Source organism: Crassostrea angulata, chromosome 4 (assembly GCF_025612915.1).
Source record: "Crassostrea angulata isolate pt1a10 chromosome 4, ASM2561291v2, whole genome shotgun sequence".
In the NCBI taxonomy this organism is placed as follows: domain Eukaryota; kingdom Metazoa; phylum Mollusca; class Bivalvia; order Ostreida; family Ostreidae; genus Magallana; species Magallana angulata.
Genome location: NC_069114.1, coordinates 1,578,161 through 1,599,489, shown reverse-complemented (window position 1 = coordinate 1,599,489; position 21,329 = coordinate 1,578,161). Strand labels below are relative to the sequence as shown.

Here is a 21,329-nt window from a genome sequence, read left to right as displayed (position 1 = left end):
GTTATTTCTTGTTTTAAGTAATCTCAACTTATGCATGAAGTGCAATGAAATCTGATTTAAAAATTAAAGATGTAGATGGTAATATTTCTGTTAGCTTGTGTCTGTAAATTAATTCCTGTTGTTTTCTTTTCAGAACACCCGTTACTGCCTGTTTTTTTTAGTGGCTGTTTTTATGATTAGATCCATACAGAGGAGTAATGAATGGAAAACAGAAATGGCTCTGTTTACAGCTGGTGCTAAAACATGTCCACTCAATGCCAAGGTAGATTTACAGTCCCATAATATTAATGAATATAGATACATGTATATGTTTATAGCATATGCAAAATGTTTACTCAAGTCTAAGGTACATTTACAGTACTCTAAAATAATAACAAACAAATACACCGGTAAGTCTCTTTAAAAAATCTTATCCACTAAATGCCAAGGTACATTTACAGTGCTGTAATAATAAGAAACACAGAAGAGTAAGATTTTGTGTGCAGTAGATAATGAGCTTTGAATGTTTGAATTTGTAGCTCTATGGTCGGTCAATCTGAATTTTGTAATAATGTTGACAGTTGGTGACGAGTTTTTGTACCTCCTTTTATCAAGTTGTTCTGAATGCAGAGTACATGTATTTCATATTCTATTTAAAACTGGTTTTCCTAAAAAAATATTCAGTCTCTTTAATCTTTTAGGTACACTACAACATTGGGAAACTCAATTCAGATCTAGGCAACATAGAAAAAGCCATCTCTAAATACAGGCTAGCAATCAGGTATGTTATAGAGAAGGTTGCTTGCATATATGCAGGGTAGCTGAAGCAAAGGGGGGCCACTCTTCAAGAAAAGGAAAAGGTCGTTTATTAGGACACAGTTTGCTCTTACATATTGATACTTAAACATGAAAATTATATCCAAGTATACTGAGTACTAAGCCCATATATATCTGTTATGTATCCAAATTCATTGAATCTGGGGCTATTATGGATTGGATACCTTAATATGGAGATTTTTATTGGGGACTTTAAGTCAGACTTCTATATTGAGACTTCATATAGACACCTTATATGATTACTTTAAATTGAGACCTTTATATGAATACTTTGCATGTTTCAGCCTAAATCCAGAGTACGATCAGGCAATGAATAACCTCGGTAACTTACTGAAGGATCAAGGGAAAAACGAGGAAGCAGAGCAGCTACTGCGGAAAGCTGTGGAAATCAGGTTGATACACATCTAGCTGTGTTAATGTAGACACTTGTAGATTCAATGATTTGAAAATTTATAATTTTACTGGTTGAAGCTTAAGAGTGTTTTTAAATGATTATTTTGTGTAAATCATTCTTTATCTTAGAACAAGATTTAATCATTCAAAATCTTTACCCTCAGTACACAACCGAGCAATGAAAATCTAAGAAGAGAAATGAGGGATTCATTGATCTGATATTTATACATCATATTAATTTTCCTAGTTATTTCAAGTTTAAATCATTAACTTATTCACATATTATCAGCAAGAAAATATTTCTACCTGTTTTACCATTTGTATGCTTTTTACCTGTAGACCAGATTTTGCTGCAGCGTGGATGAACCTTGGCATTGTCCAGGCGGCCCTAAAGAAACCAAGAGAGGCGGAGCAGAGTTATCACGAGGCCCTAAGACACCGCAGGAAGTATCCCGACTGTTACTACAACCTCGGCAACCTGGTAAGATGTTACGTTAACCTGGTTGGGATGTTACAGTAACCTAGAGAGTGTTATGGTTACTGGCGAGTGTGTTATGGTAACCCTGCGAGTGTGTTACAGTAACCTGGTGAGTGTGTTATGGTAACCTGGCGAGTGTGTTATGGTAACCCTGCGAGTGTGTTACAGTAACCTGGTGAGTGTGTTATGGTAACCTGGCGAGTGTGTTATGGTAACCTGGCGAGTGTGTTACAGTAACCTGGTGAATGTGTTAGGTAACTTGGTGAGTGTGTTATGGTTACGGGCGAGTGTGTTATGGTAACCTGGCAAGTGTGTTACAGTAACCTGGTGAGTGTGTTATGGTAACCTGGCGAGTGTGTTATGGTAACCTGGCGAGTGTGTTACAGTAACCTGGTGAATGTGTTAGGTAACTTGGTGAGTGTGTTATGGTTACTGGCGAGTGTGTTACAGTAACCTGGCGCGTGTGTTATGGTAACCTGGAGAGTGTGTTACAGTAACCTGGCGAGTGTGTTACAGTAACCTGGTGAATGTGTTAGGTAACTTGGTGAGTGTGTTATGGTTACTGGCGAGTGTGTTACAGTAACCTGGCGCGTGTGTTATGGTAACCTGGAGAGTGTGTTACAGTAACCTGGCGAGTGTGTTACAGTAACCTGGAGAGTGTTATGGTTACTTGCAAGTGTGTTATGGTAACCCGGCGAGTGTGTAACAGTAACCTGGTGAGTGTGTTATGGTTACTGGCGAGTGTGTTATGGTAACCTGGAGAATGTTACAGTTAACTTGTGAGTGTGTTATGGTAATCTTGTGAATGTATTAGGTAACTTGGTGAGTGTGTTATGGTTACTGGCGAGTGTGTTACAGTAACCTGGCGAGTGTGTTACAGTAACCTGGCGAGTGTGTTACAGTAACCTGGCGAGTGTGTTACAGTAACCTGGCGAGTGTGTTACAGTAACCTGGTGAGTGTGTTATGGTTACTGGCGAGTGTGGTATGGTAACCTGGCGAGTGTGTTATGGTTACTGGCGAGTGTTGTATGGTAACCTGGAGAATGTTACAGTTAACTTGTGAGTGTGTTATGGTAACCTTGTTTATATGTTACGGTAACCTGGTGAGTGTGTTGCAGTAACCTGGTGAGTGTGTTACGGTAACCTGGTGAGTGTTTGACCAGCTCCATGTTATCCTGTGAAAAGTTGGGCAAGTTGTTTCTGGTGAACAGAAAACTGTGAGACAGTTGTACAGTCATTTCATGCATATCTTTTACAATTTAATGCTATGCCATGGTATGCGATTTTAATGATATGCTATGAGATTTGTATGCTATGCTATGAGAAATTAAAATGAAGGGCTTCATAATATGGTATGCTTTGCTATGCTATGATATGCTATGATTTTTTTAAAAACCGCCTCCATACATAGAAGAGTTCCACACATTTCGAAGTAAAATAATAACCACTAGTTTGCAATTTATTTTTTTTCAAATAAAACATTGAAAACCGAGTTTAAATAATGTTTTATGCTATGCTATGGTATGATATAATGACGAATGACATTCTATGAGTATGTATGCTATGGTATGAAATTCCAATGCTACAGTATGAGATTTCAATGCTATGCTGTGAGATTTCAATGCTATGCTATGAGATTTCAATGCTATGATATGCTATGGTGTATGTTGTAAAAGATATGCTTGAACTGACTGTATGATTAACTGTAGTAGAACAGGGTCAATATAAGAGAGAAGAGCCAGAGCTATTAACCTCTGTCAGTGTGCAGTGGAGATACACGAGCATGAGTGGGAGAATATGTTTATTCTTACTTTTTTAGCTCACCTGAGCTGAAAGCTCAAGTGAGCTATTCTGATCACATTTTGTCTGTCGTCTGTCTGTCTGTCTGTCCGTAAACTTTTCACATTTTCAACATCTTCTCAAAAACTACTGGGCCAATTTCAACCAAACTTGGCACAAATCATCCTTAAGCAAAGGGGATTCAAAGTTGTGAAAATTAAGGGCCACACCCGATTTCAAAGGGAGATAATTAGAAATTAATTAAAACTTTCGAAAAATTTTCAAAAATCTTCTCCCAAAGAACCAGAAGGCCAGGAAAGCTGAAACTTGTGTGGAAGCATCCTCAGGTAGTGTAGATTCAAAGTTGTGAAATTCATGACCCCTCGGGGTAGGGTGGGGCCACAATGGGGGGTCGAAGTTTTACATAGGAATATATAGAGTAAATCTTTAAAAATCTTCTTCTCAGTAACTAATCAACCAGGAAAGCTGAAACTTGTGTAGAAGCATCCTTAGGTAGTGTAAATTCAAAGTTGTGAAATTCATGATCCCCGGGGGTAGGGTGGGGCCACAATGGGGGGTCGAAGTTTTACATAGGAATATATAGAGTAAATCTTTAAAAATCTTCTTCTCAGAAACCAATCAGCCAGGAAAGCTGAAACTTGTGTGGAAGCATCCTCAGGTAGTGTAGATTCAAAGTTGTGAAATTAATGACCCCTGGGGGAAGGGTGGGGCCACAATGGGGGGTCGAAGTTTTACATAGGAATATATAGAGTAAATCTTTAAAAATATTCTTCTCAAAAACTAATCAGCCAGGAAAGCTGAAACTTGTGTGGAAGCATCCTCAGGTAGTGTAAATTCAAAGTTGTGAAATTAATGACCCCCGGGGGTCGGGTGGGGCCACAATGGGGGGTCGAAGTTTTACATAGGAATATATAGAGTAAATCTTTAAAAATCTTCTTCTCAGAAACTAATCAGCCAGGAAAGCTGAAACTTGTATGGAAGTATCCTCAGGTAGTGTAGATTCGAAGTTGTGAAAATCATGATCCCTAGGGGTTGGGTGAGGCCACATTGAGGAGGGGGGAGTGTTAAAGTTTTACATAGGAATATATAGAGTAAATCTTTAAAAATCTTTTTCTCAGAAACTAATCAGCCAGGAAAGCTGAAACTTGTGTGGAAGCATCCTCAGGTAGTGTAGATTCAAAGTTGTGAAAATCATGATCCTTGGGGGTAGGGTGGGGCCACAATGGGGGGGGGGGGGTCGAAGTTTTACATAGGAATATATAGAGTAAATCTTTAAAAATCTTCTTCTCAGAAACTAATCAGCCAGATGATTCTTTATAATTGTTAAGACTTTGGCTCCAGGACAATTTTTCGGCCTCACAAGAAGGTTCAGAGTTTGATGTAGCTTTATATCCCATATATAAACAATTGTTAAGGATCTTTTTGAGAACTGCAATACTCAACATGTGATATGACTATAAAATCATCCTGTTAGAAAAGGGACTAATGATTATAAACATAAGAATATCCAGGGGGAAAAATGGATTTTATTTATACAGGATCTACATGTATTATTGTACATTGTCCAGATTGTTTGTATTATGACTCCATTAAGCTGATTTTATCATTCCTATTGTTCCTCAGGTGAGCGATGTGGCCCATGGGCCTCTTGTTTATGATTAGATGTCATAAGTGTTGGTTTATTTCGTTCAAACTCTATGTATATTCATGGAATAATAGGTTGTACTGTAAGTTGTACTTCTGTGTTACAGTACCTGGACATGGGACAACACCAAATGGCTCTGAATGCCTGGAGAAACGCCACCCTCCTGAAGCCGAAGCACCTCAACGCCTGGAGCAACATGGTCATCTTATTGGATAATATAGGTCAGTGTTCAGAAATACCCTCCTTAAAGAGTTGAATAGGTAATTATTTATAGCTGCTTCAGCTGAACAGTATTTTTGGGATAAGTCAAACTTGTAACATTAAGGAGGCATAAAAGCTGCCTAATATTGTCGTTTTTTTTTAAGAGGTAAAATTTTATCTTGCAGAGAAACTGGAGCAGGCAGAGATGGTGGGTAAGGAGGCGGTCAAACTTTTCCCTAACGACCCGACCCCCTACTTTAACCTGGCCAACGTGATGGGTAAAGCGGACCGCTACAAGGAGAGTGAGCAGTACTTCCTTAAGGCCATACAGCTCAGCGGCAATTCTCCTGTAGCCAAGATGTACGCCAACTTAGGTAAGGAATTATATGATATAACTATATCTTGGTTATGAAAATGTGTTGTCTTTTTTTGTAAGAAACTTTTTTATACTTGAACATAGAGAACTTTATTTGATATTATTTACCAAGTTAATAAAATGCACACAGTCTCAACTTTGTAATGCAGAAAATGACAGAAATTACTTCTGACATTATTTGGTGTCAGTGAGAGTTATCTCTCTTATCATAGGAGTATTGTGCCATAAGTTAGACTGTGTAAGCTGCCTTAATGTTGAATAAAAGAAAACATTTAAAATGTGAACTGTGGTTTGATCAATATTCATAGAATACCAATAATCATGGATCTTGTCCAGCCGATTTACGTATTAATCAAATATTCATAGCAGTATGGAAGTTTGTATCAGATGTTATTCAATATTGATGGAACATTTATTCAATGAATTTAAATCTCCTGGATACTGTGAATTTTATTACAGCATCAAATATCAATGCCCTAGAATAATACTAGAACCACAGTATATGCTTTCCAAGAATGTTTCCCAATGATGTTTACAAAAAAAAAATTACTTTTCAATCTATGGTTTTGATAACTGAAATTTGGACATCCAACTCTTCCTGTTTTTGGTACTAGCTTACTTTGAGTAAGTTAGCGGTATCACAGTGATGTCACATGTAGATCTATTAATAATATAGGTGTGCTGTACCATCATTGGGATAAGCTGATATTACTACATCAACAAAAATGAATGCTTGTTTATAAATATGCTATCCAAGGATGTTTTATAACAATGTTATATATTAAAAAAAATTCTTTTGTGAGTCCATGGTATAAATTACTAAAGGTCTCCATATTTCATCTCAGTCTTGGATTACTTTGAGCAGATTAACACAGTTAAGTTTTCTATTGATGTATTGATATAATTCCAGGTGTGCTGTACCATCGGTGGGACAAGCCTGCTGAGGCCGAGAGAGCATACATGAAGGCGCTGGAGCTGGACCCCTCCAGCCACAATGTCCAACAGAACCTTCAGATGCTCCGCCGTAAATACAGCAAAAACGCCAAATCCTAGCATGTCTTAAAACCTCCAAAACATTCCGCCAGATTCTGATGCCAAAGATTTTCTTTTGCATACAGATGTACCTACAGGAGTCCAATAAGATACCTGTGAAACATATCATGGTTCTGTACCTGGTGTCCATGGAAACATTCCTTTCCTTATTGTGTACAAGTTACCAAGGAAACTTACCTGTACCGTAATTACCTGTTACACCTGGAGAACATTCCCACTATAACAATGAGAAATTCTACAAAATTTTCTGTAATTCAAAACTTGTCCTATTAATCATGTAGACAAATGTTGTAATCGTAACTGTGTTCTACTTAATAGATTAAACATGATTATTCATAAAAAGTCTGTTATATGAACTTAAACAGACATCTTAAACAAATTACTAGTGAATTATGTGGCATTATCACAAGTGACACAAAATAGTGGTCAGGTTCAGTAAGACTCTCAGTCACTGTCCGTCAGTGCTGGACATAAAACGTTTACAGAACTAAGTGTCCATCTGTGTCAGAGAAAGCAAGGACAGAGTTACTGGCCTTGTTTGTTTTTTGTCACCAGGGGTATGAGATGTGAAGAGAAGAGACAGATCTTTATTTACTTAGAGAATTGAAAAGAATTATTATTTTTTAGATGAAATCATTTATAGTTAAACTGTAATTATTTCCATTGATTGCATTCCTGTCTTGTAGCATTCCATGTATAGCAAGTTAATTAGTTCATTCCACCTCAACAGATTCCAATAATTGTATCTGTACTATGTATGTTTTTCTCACTCATATACCGTGAATTTTCATAACGGTTTATATTTATACAAAGAAGTGTTTAAAACATTCCCATGTACATGTATAGGTATTTTGTTATGCAATGATCTCATATATATTATGAAGAGACACAAAACCTTGCAATATATTTTTACAGATTCTGAGGAAGGTTGTACTGTTTACACTGGATGATCGAATCAGTGTCTGTGTGTGTTTATTTTTTTTGACTTTTTTTTTTTAAGAGTTGCGAAGTGGAATAACTCAAATTTCATATTTTAATTTGGAACTGAAAATTGAGCTATTCCCCGTTTCATTAATATGGCAATTACATTTGACTGAAGGGGCTCTGCCTGAAAACCAATATATTATTTTTTGGGTCCAAGTGCTTGTTTTGTATGTTGAGTGCTGTGCTTTGTTGTAAACAGAAGTTTATTTTTGTGTCGACTATTGTTGTTGTATTTTTTTGGTTGATGTTTTTCCACTTTTGGGATGTAATTGCATAATGATGTATCATTATTAGCACGACATGACATGTGTAAATTATGTTACCATTTTATCACTGATTTGAGCCATAATACTTGTGCATATCAAATGTTGATTCATATTATAAAACAAAAGCTTTGCTGAAATTCTCTGGGTTTTTTGTTATGTATATAGATTTAATTACTTGAATTTGCTGGTCACTCGGAAAAGGAATGGAAGGTGGAATAAATCATCTCAGGTCATATGATCTAAAAAGAAGAGGTTGGATTTTCATGAAGAAAAAGTGTTATGAAGATATAGAAACATTGAGGAGAGGAAGACAATTTGAACTGGGTACATGTAAAGTTGATGCTGAAAAGGGAAATAGAAGAAAACTTTTAAAGTTCTGGATACCAAACACTAAGATAGTGAAAAAATCTTAAAGCAATATGAGCTTATTTTTTTAAGAATTTTATTTTGCTACAAAAACTTGCTAGTATGATAAGTCTGCATGTGAATTAAACTCTTATGATAAAAAAGGTTTGAAAGAATCATTAATTTTCGTCAGAAGAAAGATTTCTCTTCTAAGGAATATATAGCAGATCAATTTTTGACCAGGACGACAATAATTCAATTTTGCTTCTTTACAGCTTTTCAAATAAAAATATAGCTAACAGAACTTTAAAAACCATGATATTTTTGTCAATTTAGTGGAAAATAACATTTTTCATAAAGAAAAAATCAGTATAAAAATTGCAGCTCGTATTGTTAAGTATTTGTATAAGTACATGTTAAATTACACCATCAAAAAACAAAAACAATAATGGTTATAATACATACTGAGTATATATCAACCATTGATAACATTTAAACAGAAAGAAGACTCCTTCACAATAATACAAGCACATATATATACATAAATCTTTGATATTTTTTAATTGCCGAATAAATAAATTTCAATATTATTCAATGAAAAATGTTAAAATCATTACTTTAAAATTTTTTTTTTTTTACGTAAAGTGAAAATATTTAAAATATTAATACTGACACATAAACAACTTTCTTGTTGTTGAACATATTTTCTTTCTTGTTATTGAACATATTTTAAAAAGATGTATTGACAAAAATATTGACAAGTAAACTTGTTTGTAATATATCAAAAAATTAACATTGCACCAACTACAAGCTATCCCCCAAATTGAAAGTCACCCCACGTTTCTGTCGGTTAAAGATATTAAGAGAACTCCCGTTTTTCCTCTCAACACTGGGGGTCACCTGTGAGTCCTCAGACGGCGCCCTGCCGCCATTACTGACGCCGTTCTGTTTCCTGGCACCGTTCTCGTCCTGGCAGATATTGGCTTTAGAGTGAGACTTGGCGACCCCGTAGTTCTTGGAGGCCTGTTTGGGCTTGTACTTGAAGAAGTAGAGTTCGAAGCCAAGACATACGAGGGCCAGGGCCGCTCCCCCCGCGATCAGGATGAACACCCCGCCAATGTTGTTTAGGCTGATTCCCTCGCTCTCATTCTCCAGCTTGGGACACTTCACTTTGTTCTTGTCCCACCATTTCTTTTTTAGTTTCTCCAACATTCTTTGATTAAGTAGTTGAAGAATGCTGTCAAAAATTATATATACATACTGTACAAAGAAATCATTTTTTCAAGTTTCAACTGTGTGAGCAAAAAGTTCTAGGTTATGACATGCTAGTTCTAACGAAACACATTAAAGAGGTTGTGTGGTCACATGTAATTGGTTTATACTATCATCTTTTAATTACACTCACTTCACTTATCACAATTGATATTTTGTCACAAGTTGCATAATGTATTATTGATTTAATTTCACTTCAAACTCAAATAAATAGTTCTCTATAAGAAATTGAAATGACAACATTTTCATTACACCCTGAGGAAGATAAATCTTTTATTCAAGTGACGTTATATCCCTTTTTCAGTGACACTATGTTTGTGTTATCTCCCTTTCTCCAGTGATGTTGTTCTACTTATCCCTCTTGAGCCAGTGAATCTTGGAGTTATCTCCCTAAACCAGTTGATGTTATATAAGAGTTATCTCCCTTACCCTGTTGATGTTATGTTTGAGTTATCTCCCTTACTCTGTTAATGTTATGTTAGAGTTATCTCCCTTACTGCGTTGATGTTATATAAGAGTTATCTCCCTTACCCTGTTAATGTTATGTTTGAGTTATCTCCCTTACTCTGTTATGTTATGTTTGAGTTATCTCCCTTACTCTGTTGATGTTATGTTTGAGTTATCTCCCTTACTCTGTTAATGTTATGTTTGAGTTATCTCCCTTACTCTGTTAATGTTAAAGTTATCTTCCTTACTCTGTTAATGTTATGTTTGAGTTATCTCCCTAAACCAGTTGATGTTATATAAGAGTTATCTCCCTTACTCTGTTGATGTTATGTTTGAGTTATCTCCCTTAATCTGTTAATGTTATGTTAGAGTTATCTCCCACACTCTGTTAATGTTATGTTTGAGTTATCTCCCTTACTCTGTTAATGTTATGTTAGAGTTATCTCCCTTACTGCGTTGATGTTATGTTTGAGTTATCTCCCTAAACCAGTTGATGTTATATAAGAGTTATCTCCCTCACTCTGTTGATGTTATGTTTGAGTTATCTCCCTTACTCTGTTAATGTTATGTTTGAGTTATCTACCTTACTCCATTAATGTTATGTTTGAGTTATAATCCTTATCCCGTTGATGTTAAGTTCGACTTATGTATACATGTATACCTTGCTTTGTTAATTTTATGTTTGAGTTGTACTCACGCGGTGGACAGGTCGTTACGAAGCGGCGACCCGTTCTGGACGGCCAAAGCGAACGGCTTCCGGCTGAACTCCTCGCCCACCTGCCAGAGATCACAGTTCTCCATGGACCTCATCGTCTGGTACTGGTTCTCCGCCGCGTCACCTGTAATGAGGACCAGTCAACCGGTTAACACAATAAGGTATATGTATTTTACCTTTACTCTCTTGTTTCAGTGCTAATTAATCATTTTGTTTTAGAGTCAATGTTCCAATATGTATATTGCTTTGTTTGAAACATCAAATTTTTCTGTTCAATTTTCCTCCAGCTGAATTGTAAATCAATTTCGTTCAACCAAATGCAATTGCAAATGCCTATTATACATGTTCTGATTTAGACCATCAAGTTTGCATATTAACGACAAAAGGGACCATTTAGCGATAGCTTTATGTATACGTATTGTTCATTAGAATTTTTAAATACACAGTACAAATTTGTACTGAATCAAACTTTTATTCGCGTGCGAGGAAATTTCGCGACGTTTTCACCAACGCCGCAACACAGTCCTTATTGTAAATGTGTAATAACAAAAGGGGTGAAGATGAGGGTTGCTTGCGAAAATTAGTCGGCGTGACCAGTTCATCTCCGTGAAGTCGCGACATACAGTCGCCGCGAATAAAAGTAGGTAAACAGTCTACGGTGTCTACATCTCCCCCTGTATTTACCGATGTAGGCGAAGGTTCCGTTCTTGACGCTAGTGAGGGCCTCCTCCAGGGAGTGGGGGAACCCCGACAGCTTCATGGTCTCCCACAGCTTGGTGTACTTGTTACTGACCGGGTAGTCCCACACCGCCAGCTTGGCCCGCTCCACCGGGTTCAGCGTGTCGTCCAGACTCATGTTCTTCCAGATGCTGCAAATCAGGGGGCATTGCAATGCAAATGTTATATAATGTTTTTCTTACACATATATTTTAACAATTTAACTAGATTTCTGCGCGTTCTCGGAAGGGTGACACACAATAAACTAGTTGGGTAAAGCTTACAGTTAAGAGTAAGATCACATACTAATAACACGAGCTTAAATTTGTTATTTTTTCAATACCAGTTTATTACCTATAAAATTTCTGCTCTATTTCCGCCATTCTCTGAAAGTACACCATTGCGGCGCTGCCATTGTGTGGCGCGTACTTCACCGTGTGTTGACTGGACAGATCGTCCAGTGATTTGATTGGTTCGTCCAAACGAGACACAGTCAGGAACGCCGCCAGATTGGCTGTGTAGGTTGCTATGACGATAAATCCAAAAAGCCACCAGGTGGCAGCAATCAGGCGGCCCGACAGCGCCCGCGGGGCCTCTCCCCCACCTATAACGTGACCATGTAACAGTTAAAGCACCACCAACTTCTGGGGTATGCTTACTGTAGTTTTTCTATTTGACAACATTGATAGAAAATATGGGCGTGGTTTTTTATGCATTAAGTGCAAAGCATATTTTATTCTAGTGATAAGTTGAGCGAAATATCGAAAGCATGTATGCTTTACTAAAAACGATTTTACATGAGGAAGATTTGCATTTTTGCAGCATTTGTTTTAGACTATTAATATACAAGTATGAGTTTTGTTTTTTTTTTACTTATGAAATTACAGGTTAAGAAGGTTTGGTATGATATATATTGAAACAGTTTTATTTTTAATGCACGTACATGTATAGGGAAAAGATGGTTGACTATAAACTGTGAGACGTTCCTTAAAGAAAAACCTGTGTAGACTGACAAACCTTGCGGCGTGAGAGACATCATACAGAACCAGATGCCCTCCTTGATGGTGAAGATCCGGGGCTCTGGCGTGACGTTCTCGTACTTCCGGCGGTTGTTTTGGTAGCTGTACGGACTCAGCTTGTCAAAGGCGTAAAGCAGCCCGCTAAACAGGAAGTAGGAGGCGATGATACAGAGCCAGACGTTCTCGTCCAGGACGATCAGGAACTTGAAGAGTTCATAGTCAAACTCGGGCTTCTTGAGAAGGATGGTCAGCCCAACCAAGTCGTAGTACGGCACGGTAAAGTCTATCACATTCTCTCGCTCCGCCATCACAGATATAGGACCGATTGCTATGTCAGCTCTCTAAGGAAGCATAGAAAAGTTTTTTGGCAGTGTTTAAAAAAATTATGCTACACATAGATACAATGTATATATACAATGGAGGAATTGTTTAAAGTTTATACTTGTGGTAGTTTTGGTTAATCAATTTGCGAGTAGAAAGAACTAGATTTTGCGTAGTTATAAACCCAAACCTCAACTTGCAAATTGTATTATATCTGAAATTGGATGTATAAGCATTTTCACTGTAGGACAAACTCATGCCATTTGTTCTCATTATAAATGCAACTACTTATTTATGTATTTATGAAAACAACGCGCGAAAATCTCTCTGTTTGAATTGATAACATGTTACAGTGTAACGTAAAGTAAAGATTATTCGGAGATAGAGACAACACGTTTTGTAAAGCTTGTTTTTCCTTTCTCCTAAGTAAGACTCACTGACCTTCTCCATGAGCTCCTTGACGACTCCATTCCATTGTCCCTGGTCGTCCATGGATCCCACCAGGCCGTCAGGACTCGGGTACAACTCGTAGTCAAACTTCAGCACACCCTGTATCTCGTGGAGCAGGTCGATGCAGTAACCGTCAAACGAGTTGTTTCCCTTGGGTATCACAAACGGAGGATACTGAAGGTAACAAACAATTGTTTTTGTTTATCCTAGGTTTTTTCTTATACTGGTGCTTTAAGGGATTGGTTTTTAGCTCAAATGAGCTTTTCTGATCACATTTTGTCTGCCGTCTGTCTGTCCGTCTGTCTGTGTTAAACTTTTCACATTTTCAACATTTTCTCAAGAACTACTGGGCCAGTTTCAACTATACTTGGCACAAATCATCCTTAGGCAAAGGGGATTCAAAGTTATGAAAATTAAGGGCCATGCTCTTTTTCAAGGGGAGATAATTGGAAATTAATGAAAAATTTTGAGAAATTTTAAACAATCTTCTTCTCAAGAACCATTAGGCTAGGAAAGTTTTACATAGGAATATAAAGAGTAAATCTTTAAAAATCTTCTCAGAAACTAATCAGCCAGGAAAGCTGAAATGTGTGTGGAAGCATCCTCAGGTAGTGTAGATTCAAAGTTGTGAAACAAATGACACCCCCGGGAGTAGGGTGGGGCCACAACGGTGGGAGGGGGTCAAAGTTTTACATAGGAATATGTATAGTAAATCTTTAAAAATCTTCTTCTAAGTAACTAATCAGCTAAATGTTTCTTTATAATTGTTAAGACTCTCACAAGAAGGTCCAGAGTTTGATGTAGGTTTATATCCCATATATAAACAATTGTTAAGGATCTTTTTGAGAACTGCAGTACTCAACATGTGGTATTGCTATAAAATCATCTTGTTAGAAAAGGGAATAATGATTATAAACATAAGAATATCCAGGGGAAAAATGGATTTTATTTATACATGATCTACATGTATTATTGTACATTGTCCAGATAGTTTGTATTATGATTCCATTAAGCTGATGTCATCATACCTATTGTTCCTCAGGTGAGCGATGTGGCCCATGGGCCTCTTGTTAGTTAACGTTTTCTAAAAGCTTCTTTGACTAGCCGTTTGATAGGATCAATTTTTGCCAAACTATTTATAAAGTTATCTACCTCATAACTGCTGTCAGGAGAGTGGTTATCTAGATAGTTAACAAAATGGTACTACATTTGCAAAGCAATGTACCCTCTTTGACTAAGGTTAGGATGCATAAATCAGAGTTAACCATAACTTCTAGGACATTTCCTCAAACTGCTGTAGCAACACATACACATGTTTATGAGCACTTACGCTGGGGACCACCACGATCTTATATTTCTTCTTGCCTGGTGGTTTAAGTAGACTTGTGTCCAACAGACTCAGGCCTCGCTCAGCCGTCCAGTTACCGATCTAGGAAAAAACATAGATTGTACCAAAGACAGTACTGAAGATTCCTAATTAAACTAATTAAACATAGACTGTACCAAAGACAGTACTGAAGATTCCTAATTAAACTAATTAAACATAGACTGTACCAAAGACAGTACTGAAGATTCCTAATTAAACTAATTAAACATAGATTGTACCAAAGACAGTACTGAAGATTCTTAATTAAACTAATTAAACATAGACTGTACCAAAGACAGTACTGAAGATTCCTAATTAAACTAATTAAACATAGACTGTACCAAAGACAGTACTGAAGATTCTTAATTAAACTAATTAAACATAGACTGTACCAAAGACAGTACTGAAGATTCTTAATTAAACTAATTAAACATAGACTGTACCAAAGACAGTACTGAAGATTCCTAATTAAACTAATTAAACATAGACTGTACCAAAGACAGTACTAGAGATTCCTAATTAAACTAATTAAACATAGATTGTACCAAAGACAGTACTGAAGATTCCTAATTAAACTCGAGGAATTAATATCCGCAAAATATCGCGAGAGGCACATCTCGCTTTTAATTTTCCGATGTAAACTACATATTAAAACTTTGATAAAAATCCTGCATTCGCGATTTTATATTCTGGAGGAATAGCGGAATTAAGTATATACTCGCGTAAAATAAGGAATCTACAGTACATATATGAGGTGTTTTAAAAAGGTTCGAGTGTCGCTCTACTGTAAATTAACTTATATTCGTATCAACTATATTTCAAACCTTGCAATGACCGTAAAACATTAAAGCTAGTAAATGTATGTTAAAAGAGTAAAATCGACCTGACTATCTCTCGGTATAATTTTCATCTAGAACTTTCGTGTCGATTGAAAGCCATTGTTACTGCAGGTAGACAAGCATAGAAATGACATTGAAATAATGAAGCTGCCAGTTGTTGAACATACCTGGTATATTATTTAGGATATTGATAACATCCGATATTTTGTAACAGTGCAGAAAATTCATCTGTTCTAACCATTCAAATGTATGTATTGGTGGTATGATACAAGTGAACTTTCATGACTAGTTTAATGACCATAGCAATATATTCCCAAACAATAAAATCTTGGCCGACCATACAATTTAAGTATTATTAAGTTCAAACTTTTAATAGATCTAAACTAGCCTACAGAGTATGACATTGAGTCAGAATGGTAAGACAAGCGTTTACACTCAAAAATTCTGCTCTCTGACAAGAACCTACTGTTTCGGTTGACTGGGCTTGTTGGGTGAAGGTCAATCGTTTGACGGACAAAGTCAGCCTCTGTGTGAGCACGTTGTCCTTGAAGTAGAGAGGTCCGAACACGCCATTCCTGGATCTCTGGAAACGACATTGGAAAGACCCGTATGATTTCACCAATAGCGAGCTAACTCAGTGGAACTAATCTTGTTTATACATACTCTGATCATGTTGCATTTAGTATATATTTGAATAAGTAAACAAATAGTGTTGATTGGTAAATGCACTCACGTTCACGAAACTATGGATAAACGCCCTGCTTTGGTTGTAGACTTCCGGTTCCGGTCCGGTGACGCTGTAGCAGTCACTTTGATTCAGACTCACTGATTGGTCCACATTCTGATTAACAAGGCGGGTGCCGATCATGTTCATCAAATCAAATATAAATGCTTCATCTATCTGTTCAAAAAACATATAGTAGGTGACTATCATATGTAAATGATGATCATTGCAATATAATATACATTTTTGTGTTGTAAAAGCATACACTTTGTTACAGTTTAATTTCCGATTAAATCAATGTATATATTTAATCCCGTGTGGTTTCCCGCCCATCTTTGAGCGAATACTAAATTTGTCAATCATATGTAAACCAACCAAGAAGTTTTAGACACACACAAAGAAACCTGAAAAACTCAAATCATGGTAGTTGTCTTTAAAAACAAAAGTACTACACTTCGTGACTGAGTACGTACATTGGAGCCGTCCGCCGTGAAGGTGGAGATATACTTGGACAGTCCCCGGATGAAGGGGATGTACTCGTTCTGCATGATGTCGTTGTTGGGCTGTCCCGTGAACAGAAGAACGGTGCCCCTCCCGTGGGTCTTACACCCCTGACACGTGATGCTCATGTCCTACCGACGAAAGTCAGGTCAGTTGTATAACTTTGCAACGTATAATTTTTTATGCAATAATATAATAATGTATGATTGGAGATCTAAACCGAAAACATTTGCTCATGTCACGCTTATGTCCTGCATGGCAATGAAAGTCGAGGACATTTATCAAACTTTACTTTCCAAACTTCTTCGTGCATTGCTTCGACTAATGTCATGAGTTTTAATTGTTGCCAACTTAACATCAGGGTGATGACAATGAAAGTAAATTGTTATTAGTTTTTCATTTTTTTTTTACCTTAGTCAAAACAAACCAATGATATTTTTCGTCCATAAGTTTAGTGCCGCTGGCCTGGAAGTAGAAAAAGAGAAATTCAAGAGATTGACTGTAATTATCATAGTTTAACATATTCTATTTATATATATTCTCATACATTTCTAAATATTATTCGAAATATCTATCTTAAATCTAGTCTATTATGTTATCAGTATTCTATTAAAATCGGGATTTATAAATTCTTCCATTTTTTGTCAAAGGATTCTTTTGTAACTTAGATAAAGATCACAAGTGAAGGTGTCTGACGTGTTTTCTGACTAATATTTTTTGAACACTAATGCATGCATGCCCTCAACGGGATTCAAAAACATTGTGCTACATTGTACCGTTTCAAGGATTGTCTTAATGTTTTCCTTGTTTGCAACGATGAAAAAATTACGAATCTGATTGTCTTCCAATCGATAGAGTTGCCGGAGTGTTGCATTGTGGGAACTGGAAGCAATTTCCTGAAACAGGTGCTGAGCCGGAAGTCCCGTTAGAAATCTTTTAGGAATTTTATCCAGATCTGTGGAGTGTAAATGACAAAACTCTTTAATATTTTTAAATGAACCGCCCGGATAGCTAATTCACGATTTATTTGTTTTGAACTTTAAAAGGTTTACCCAAGAGTGATCTGAACATTATTATATTGATTGACTGAGCGGATAAGGATTCTGTTTGCGATTTCTCTTAAACGCAACCAAACAATGCATTAGCTTCCATTTTCTTTTTTAAATTTTCTTTCTGACATTTCTAACAGTAAATCTTATTGGCTAAAAATATTGATTGAAAATATCACGGTTATTAAAATATATGCAATCCTCTGAGTATGATCAATGGTTTACGGTTCATTTAGTTGAACTGGCCCCCACCGTCATTAAAATTTGCAGTCTCTTAACTCAGTCCTCAACTCAAATTTCCAAATGAAATGTGCAAAGGATTGAGGTCAAAACTCAGACTTAATGTTTGACATTGACTTAAAAGCAATATGAGCTGCAATTTTCATGAAGAATTTTTTTTTAACGAAAAAGTTATTTTTTACTTAAATGACAAAAATATCATGGTTTTTAAAATTCTTATCGCCAAATTTTTGTGACAAGGGCCGTTAAGGAACCTTAATTGGCGCAAAATTGAATTATTGTCGGCCTGTACAAAAATTGATTTGCTATATGTTCCTTAGAAGGGATAGCTTTCCTCTGACAAAAATTAATGATTTTTTCCAACCTTATCTATAAAAAAAGATTAAGTTTTATGCAGACTTACTATATATATACTAGCAGGTTTTTACAGCAAAATAAAATTCTAAAAAAATACAGCTCAAATTGCTTTGAAAGGAAATTTGATGTCAGCGGGACTCGTTACTAAAAAAATTAATGGATTTTAGAGTCGATTTTGATTTCATTGATATTATGTGTAAATAAATTGATTACAAAATTTTATATTGTTAATCACTATGGTTGATCGGAATAAACACAATCACTTGGGATTTTTTAACGCATTTGTTTAATGAACATTTTTTTTCTCTGGGGATGATTGCAAAGAATCACGATGTCTGATTTTCACATTTCGATTCACTAAAAACGGCAGTGCATTTATCTTTCATTATATTGAAATATTGTTTCAAGTGCAAGTTGTCAGGTAGAAAGTCGAACAGGCAGACAGATAGCTAAGGGTTAGATCGACTGACAGACAGACAGACAAACGGAGAGACAGACATATGGTCAGACAAACACACTCAGGAAAATATCCCCCAACTTCTTGCTCCATAGGACTGAAGAAATGCTCACCAAAGGAGTTATCATACAAGACAGCTATTCCAGTCAAATGTTCGTGGGTAATGACGTCACGAACCACCCCCATCAACACGGACCCCGGCGGCTCTATCTGGAGGTGAAGGTCAGGGTTGAAGTCTTTCTCGATCAGCGTAGCTTTGTCCAGTAAAGTGACGTATGGTAACCCCGTGGACCGTGCAAATGACCTTAACAGTTGACCCGTCAAGGGGTCAGCCATGTCAATCAACAGTACCGCTCCCTCAGACATCACGGAACACACTGGAAAGAGATAAACTCATTCAACAAGTGTAGACTGTTGCAATGTATTCTAAACATGTGGTTGAGTATATCTGTCTTTATCTAGGGCTGTGAATGGGTATATCTACCTTTGTCTACAGCAGTTTTTTCAAGAATCTACCTTTGTCTAGGGTTGTGATGGGATATATATCTATCTTTGCCTAGGGTTGTGACGGTGTATATAACTACCTCTGTCTAGAGCTGTGATTAGGATCATCATTTGTCTATAGCTGTGATAGTGTATATGTACCTTTGTCTAGGGCTGTGATGGGGTATATTTACATTTGTCTAGGGCTGTGATGGGGTATATCTACCTTTGTCTAGGGTTGTGATGGGGTATATCTACCTTTGTCTAAGGTTGTGATGGGGTATATCTACCTTTGTCTAGGGTTGTGATGGAGTATATCTACCTTTGTCTAAGGTTGTGATGGTGTATATCTACCTTTGTCTAGGGCTGTGATGGGGTATATCTACCTTTGTCTAGGGTTGTGATGGGGTATATCTACCTTTGTCTAGGGTTGTGATGGGGTATATCTACCTTTGTCTAGGGTTGTGATGGGGTATATCTACCTTTGTCTAGGGCTGTAATGGGGTATATCTACCTTTGTCTAGGGTTGTGATGGGGTATATCTACCTTTGTCTAGGGTTGTGATGGGGTATATCTACCTTTGTCTAGGGCTGTGATGGGGTATATCTACCTTTGTCTTGGGCTGTGATGGGGTATATCTACCTTTGTCTAGGGCTGTGATGGGGTATATCTACCTTTGTCTAGGGTTGTGATGGGGTATATCTACCTTTGTCTAGGGTTGTGATGGGGTATATCTACCTTTGTCTAGGCCTGTGATGTGGTATATCTACCTTTGTCTTGGGCTGTGATGGGGTATACCTACCTTTATCCAGGGCTGTTATAGGGTTGGTGTCGTTCAGTTTGATGACCTTGACCGCCCCTGTCCAGCCGTGTAGTTGACCTTCATCTTTCAGTGTGTCCTCCAGGAGTTTAAGACTTTTATGTTTCTCCTCCGCCAGCACTGCCACTGGAACAAGGGATGAGTACGAGTAAGTAAAAACCAATCAAGTACATACTATAAATATATAAAGGAGGCTAGATGCTAAATAACCCTTTAAGTTTATATTAACAAACAGCCTATCGGATCTAAAAAAAAGTTTAATCCAAAATATTTTCTATATCTTTATACAAAGGAAATATCTAAAGTCTAAACAATTCAGTCTTATTGTGGTCCGGTTCTGTTAATATTATATAGGTAAAAGCGGTTGACAAATGATAGCCGTAACAAATACAGTATCTTAGCTTGTATGCCATGCATTCAGTAAATCAATGTTAAAGGAATATAAATCTGTTATTATGTTAACAGGAAAAATTGATATTAGATAACTACGCCTTACAGAAGAAAAACGACCAGCATGAAATGAAGTCTAAAATGAAAATGATAGAGTGAATAAAAAAAGAAATAGATTATATTATAAAACTTAAAAATTGAAACCTTTAAAACGAAACTGAGATGAGGTTATACGATCTGCAATTTTCGAATATGCTGAATTTTTTCATTAAAAAATGAATGTACATTGTTTTGATTAGATCCAACGTCTTTATATAGAAAGGACAATTCGTGCGATCAATATCATTTTGAGATTTGAAAAATTCAAACTAGGGAAGTTTCAATGTATCGAGATCTCGCCAGATGTTGTCATCTACTTGTTATTGACGCTATAACTTCTTGTATACAAGTCACATTTCAGTTATTGTACTTCTCTAACCATCCCCCATCAATATGTCTTCCCGAAAGCCATTAAAGATGAGGCGTAGAACGGTAGCTATTATATATACATATACCTATTCCGATGACTGTATTCACTGTTTATATTTACCTACAGTTAGTATCGCTATAGTACCTACCTACATCCAGTGTCTGTACTAGTACTGACTGATGTAATAAGACAATACACAGCAGTACTCGACTCAACATGTCCAGTCCTTGGTAGTACCGCTCAATCTCATTACCAGATCCCGCGCCATTAAAATGTCGTCTGCTCGGTACACGAGATGCTGGATCGCCGTGTCTACCCGGGCATGAGTTAGCGGTG

At 36.8% G+C, this 21,329-nt stretch overlaps 2 protein-coding genes across 3 annotated transcripts in view; one reads left to right on the top strand and one right to left on the bottom strand.

Annotated features, from left to right (window-relative positions):
- The window catches only part of LOC128179305 (protein O-mannosyl-transferase TMTC4-like), a 19,059-nt gene extending 10,907 nt beyond the window's left edge, over window positions 1-8,152 (top strand). For both annotated transcript variants that reach the window (XM_052846705.1, XM_052846704.1), the window contains exons 10-16: window positions 134-262; window positions 681-760; window positions 1,101-1,208; window positions 1,549-1,690; window positions 5,239-5,353; window positions 5,519-5,707; window positions 6,620-8,152. In XM_052846705.1, the coding sequence (XP_052702665.1) occupies window positions 134-262; window positions 681-760; window positions 1,101-1,208; window positions 1,549-1,690; window positions 5,239-5,353; window positions 5,519-5,707; window positions 6,620-6,762 (906 nt within the window). In that variant the 3' untranslated portion in view covers window positions 6,763-8,152. The remainder of the gene's footprint in view (window positions 1-133; window positions 263-680; window positions 761-1,100; window positions 1,209-1,548; window positions 1,691-5,238; window positions 5,354-5,518; window positions 5,708-6,619) is intronic.
- On the bottom strand, window positions 7,734-21,329 carry LOC128179304 (ionotropic receptor 25a-like). Its single transcript, XM_052846703.1, has 15 exons — window positions 21,142-21,329; window positions 20,117-20,260; window positions 18,945-19,208; window positions 17,505-17,683; window positions 17,140-17,193; window positions 16,701-16,859; window positions 16,237-16,404; window positions 15,970-16,086; window positions 14,629-14,727; window positions 13,290-13,472; window positions 12,526-12,868; window positions 11,863-12,112; window positions 11,476-11,660; window positions 10,774-10,915; window positions 7,734-9,594 (listed from the first exon to the last, which is right to left on the bottom strand). Exons 1-15 carry the CDS (start codon window positions 21,209-21,211, stop codon window positions 9,162-9,164), a joined length of 2,790 nt encoding a protein of 929 aa, XP_052702663.1. The 5' UTR covers window positions 21,212-21,329; the 3' UTR covers window positions 7,734-9,161.

Coding starts and splice junctions, on each gene's coding strand:
- LOC128179304 (XM_052846703.1), bottom strand. CDS start 21,211: ATGTTGAGTCGAGTACTGCTGTGTATTGTCTTATTACATCAGTCAGTA. Junction 19,209..20,116: donor TATAACAGCCCTGGATAAAG/GTAGGTATACCC, acceptor ATCTCTTTCCAG/TGTGTTCCGTGATGTCTGAG. Junction 9,595..10,773: donor CGTAACGACCTGTCCACCGC/GTGAGTACAACT, acceptor AATTTTTGACAG/CATTCTTCAACTACTTAATC.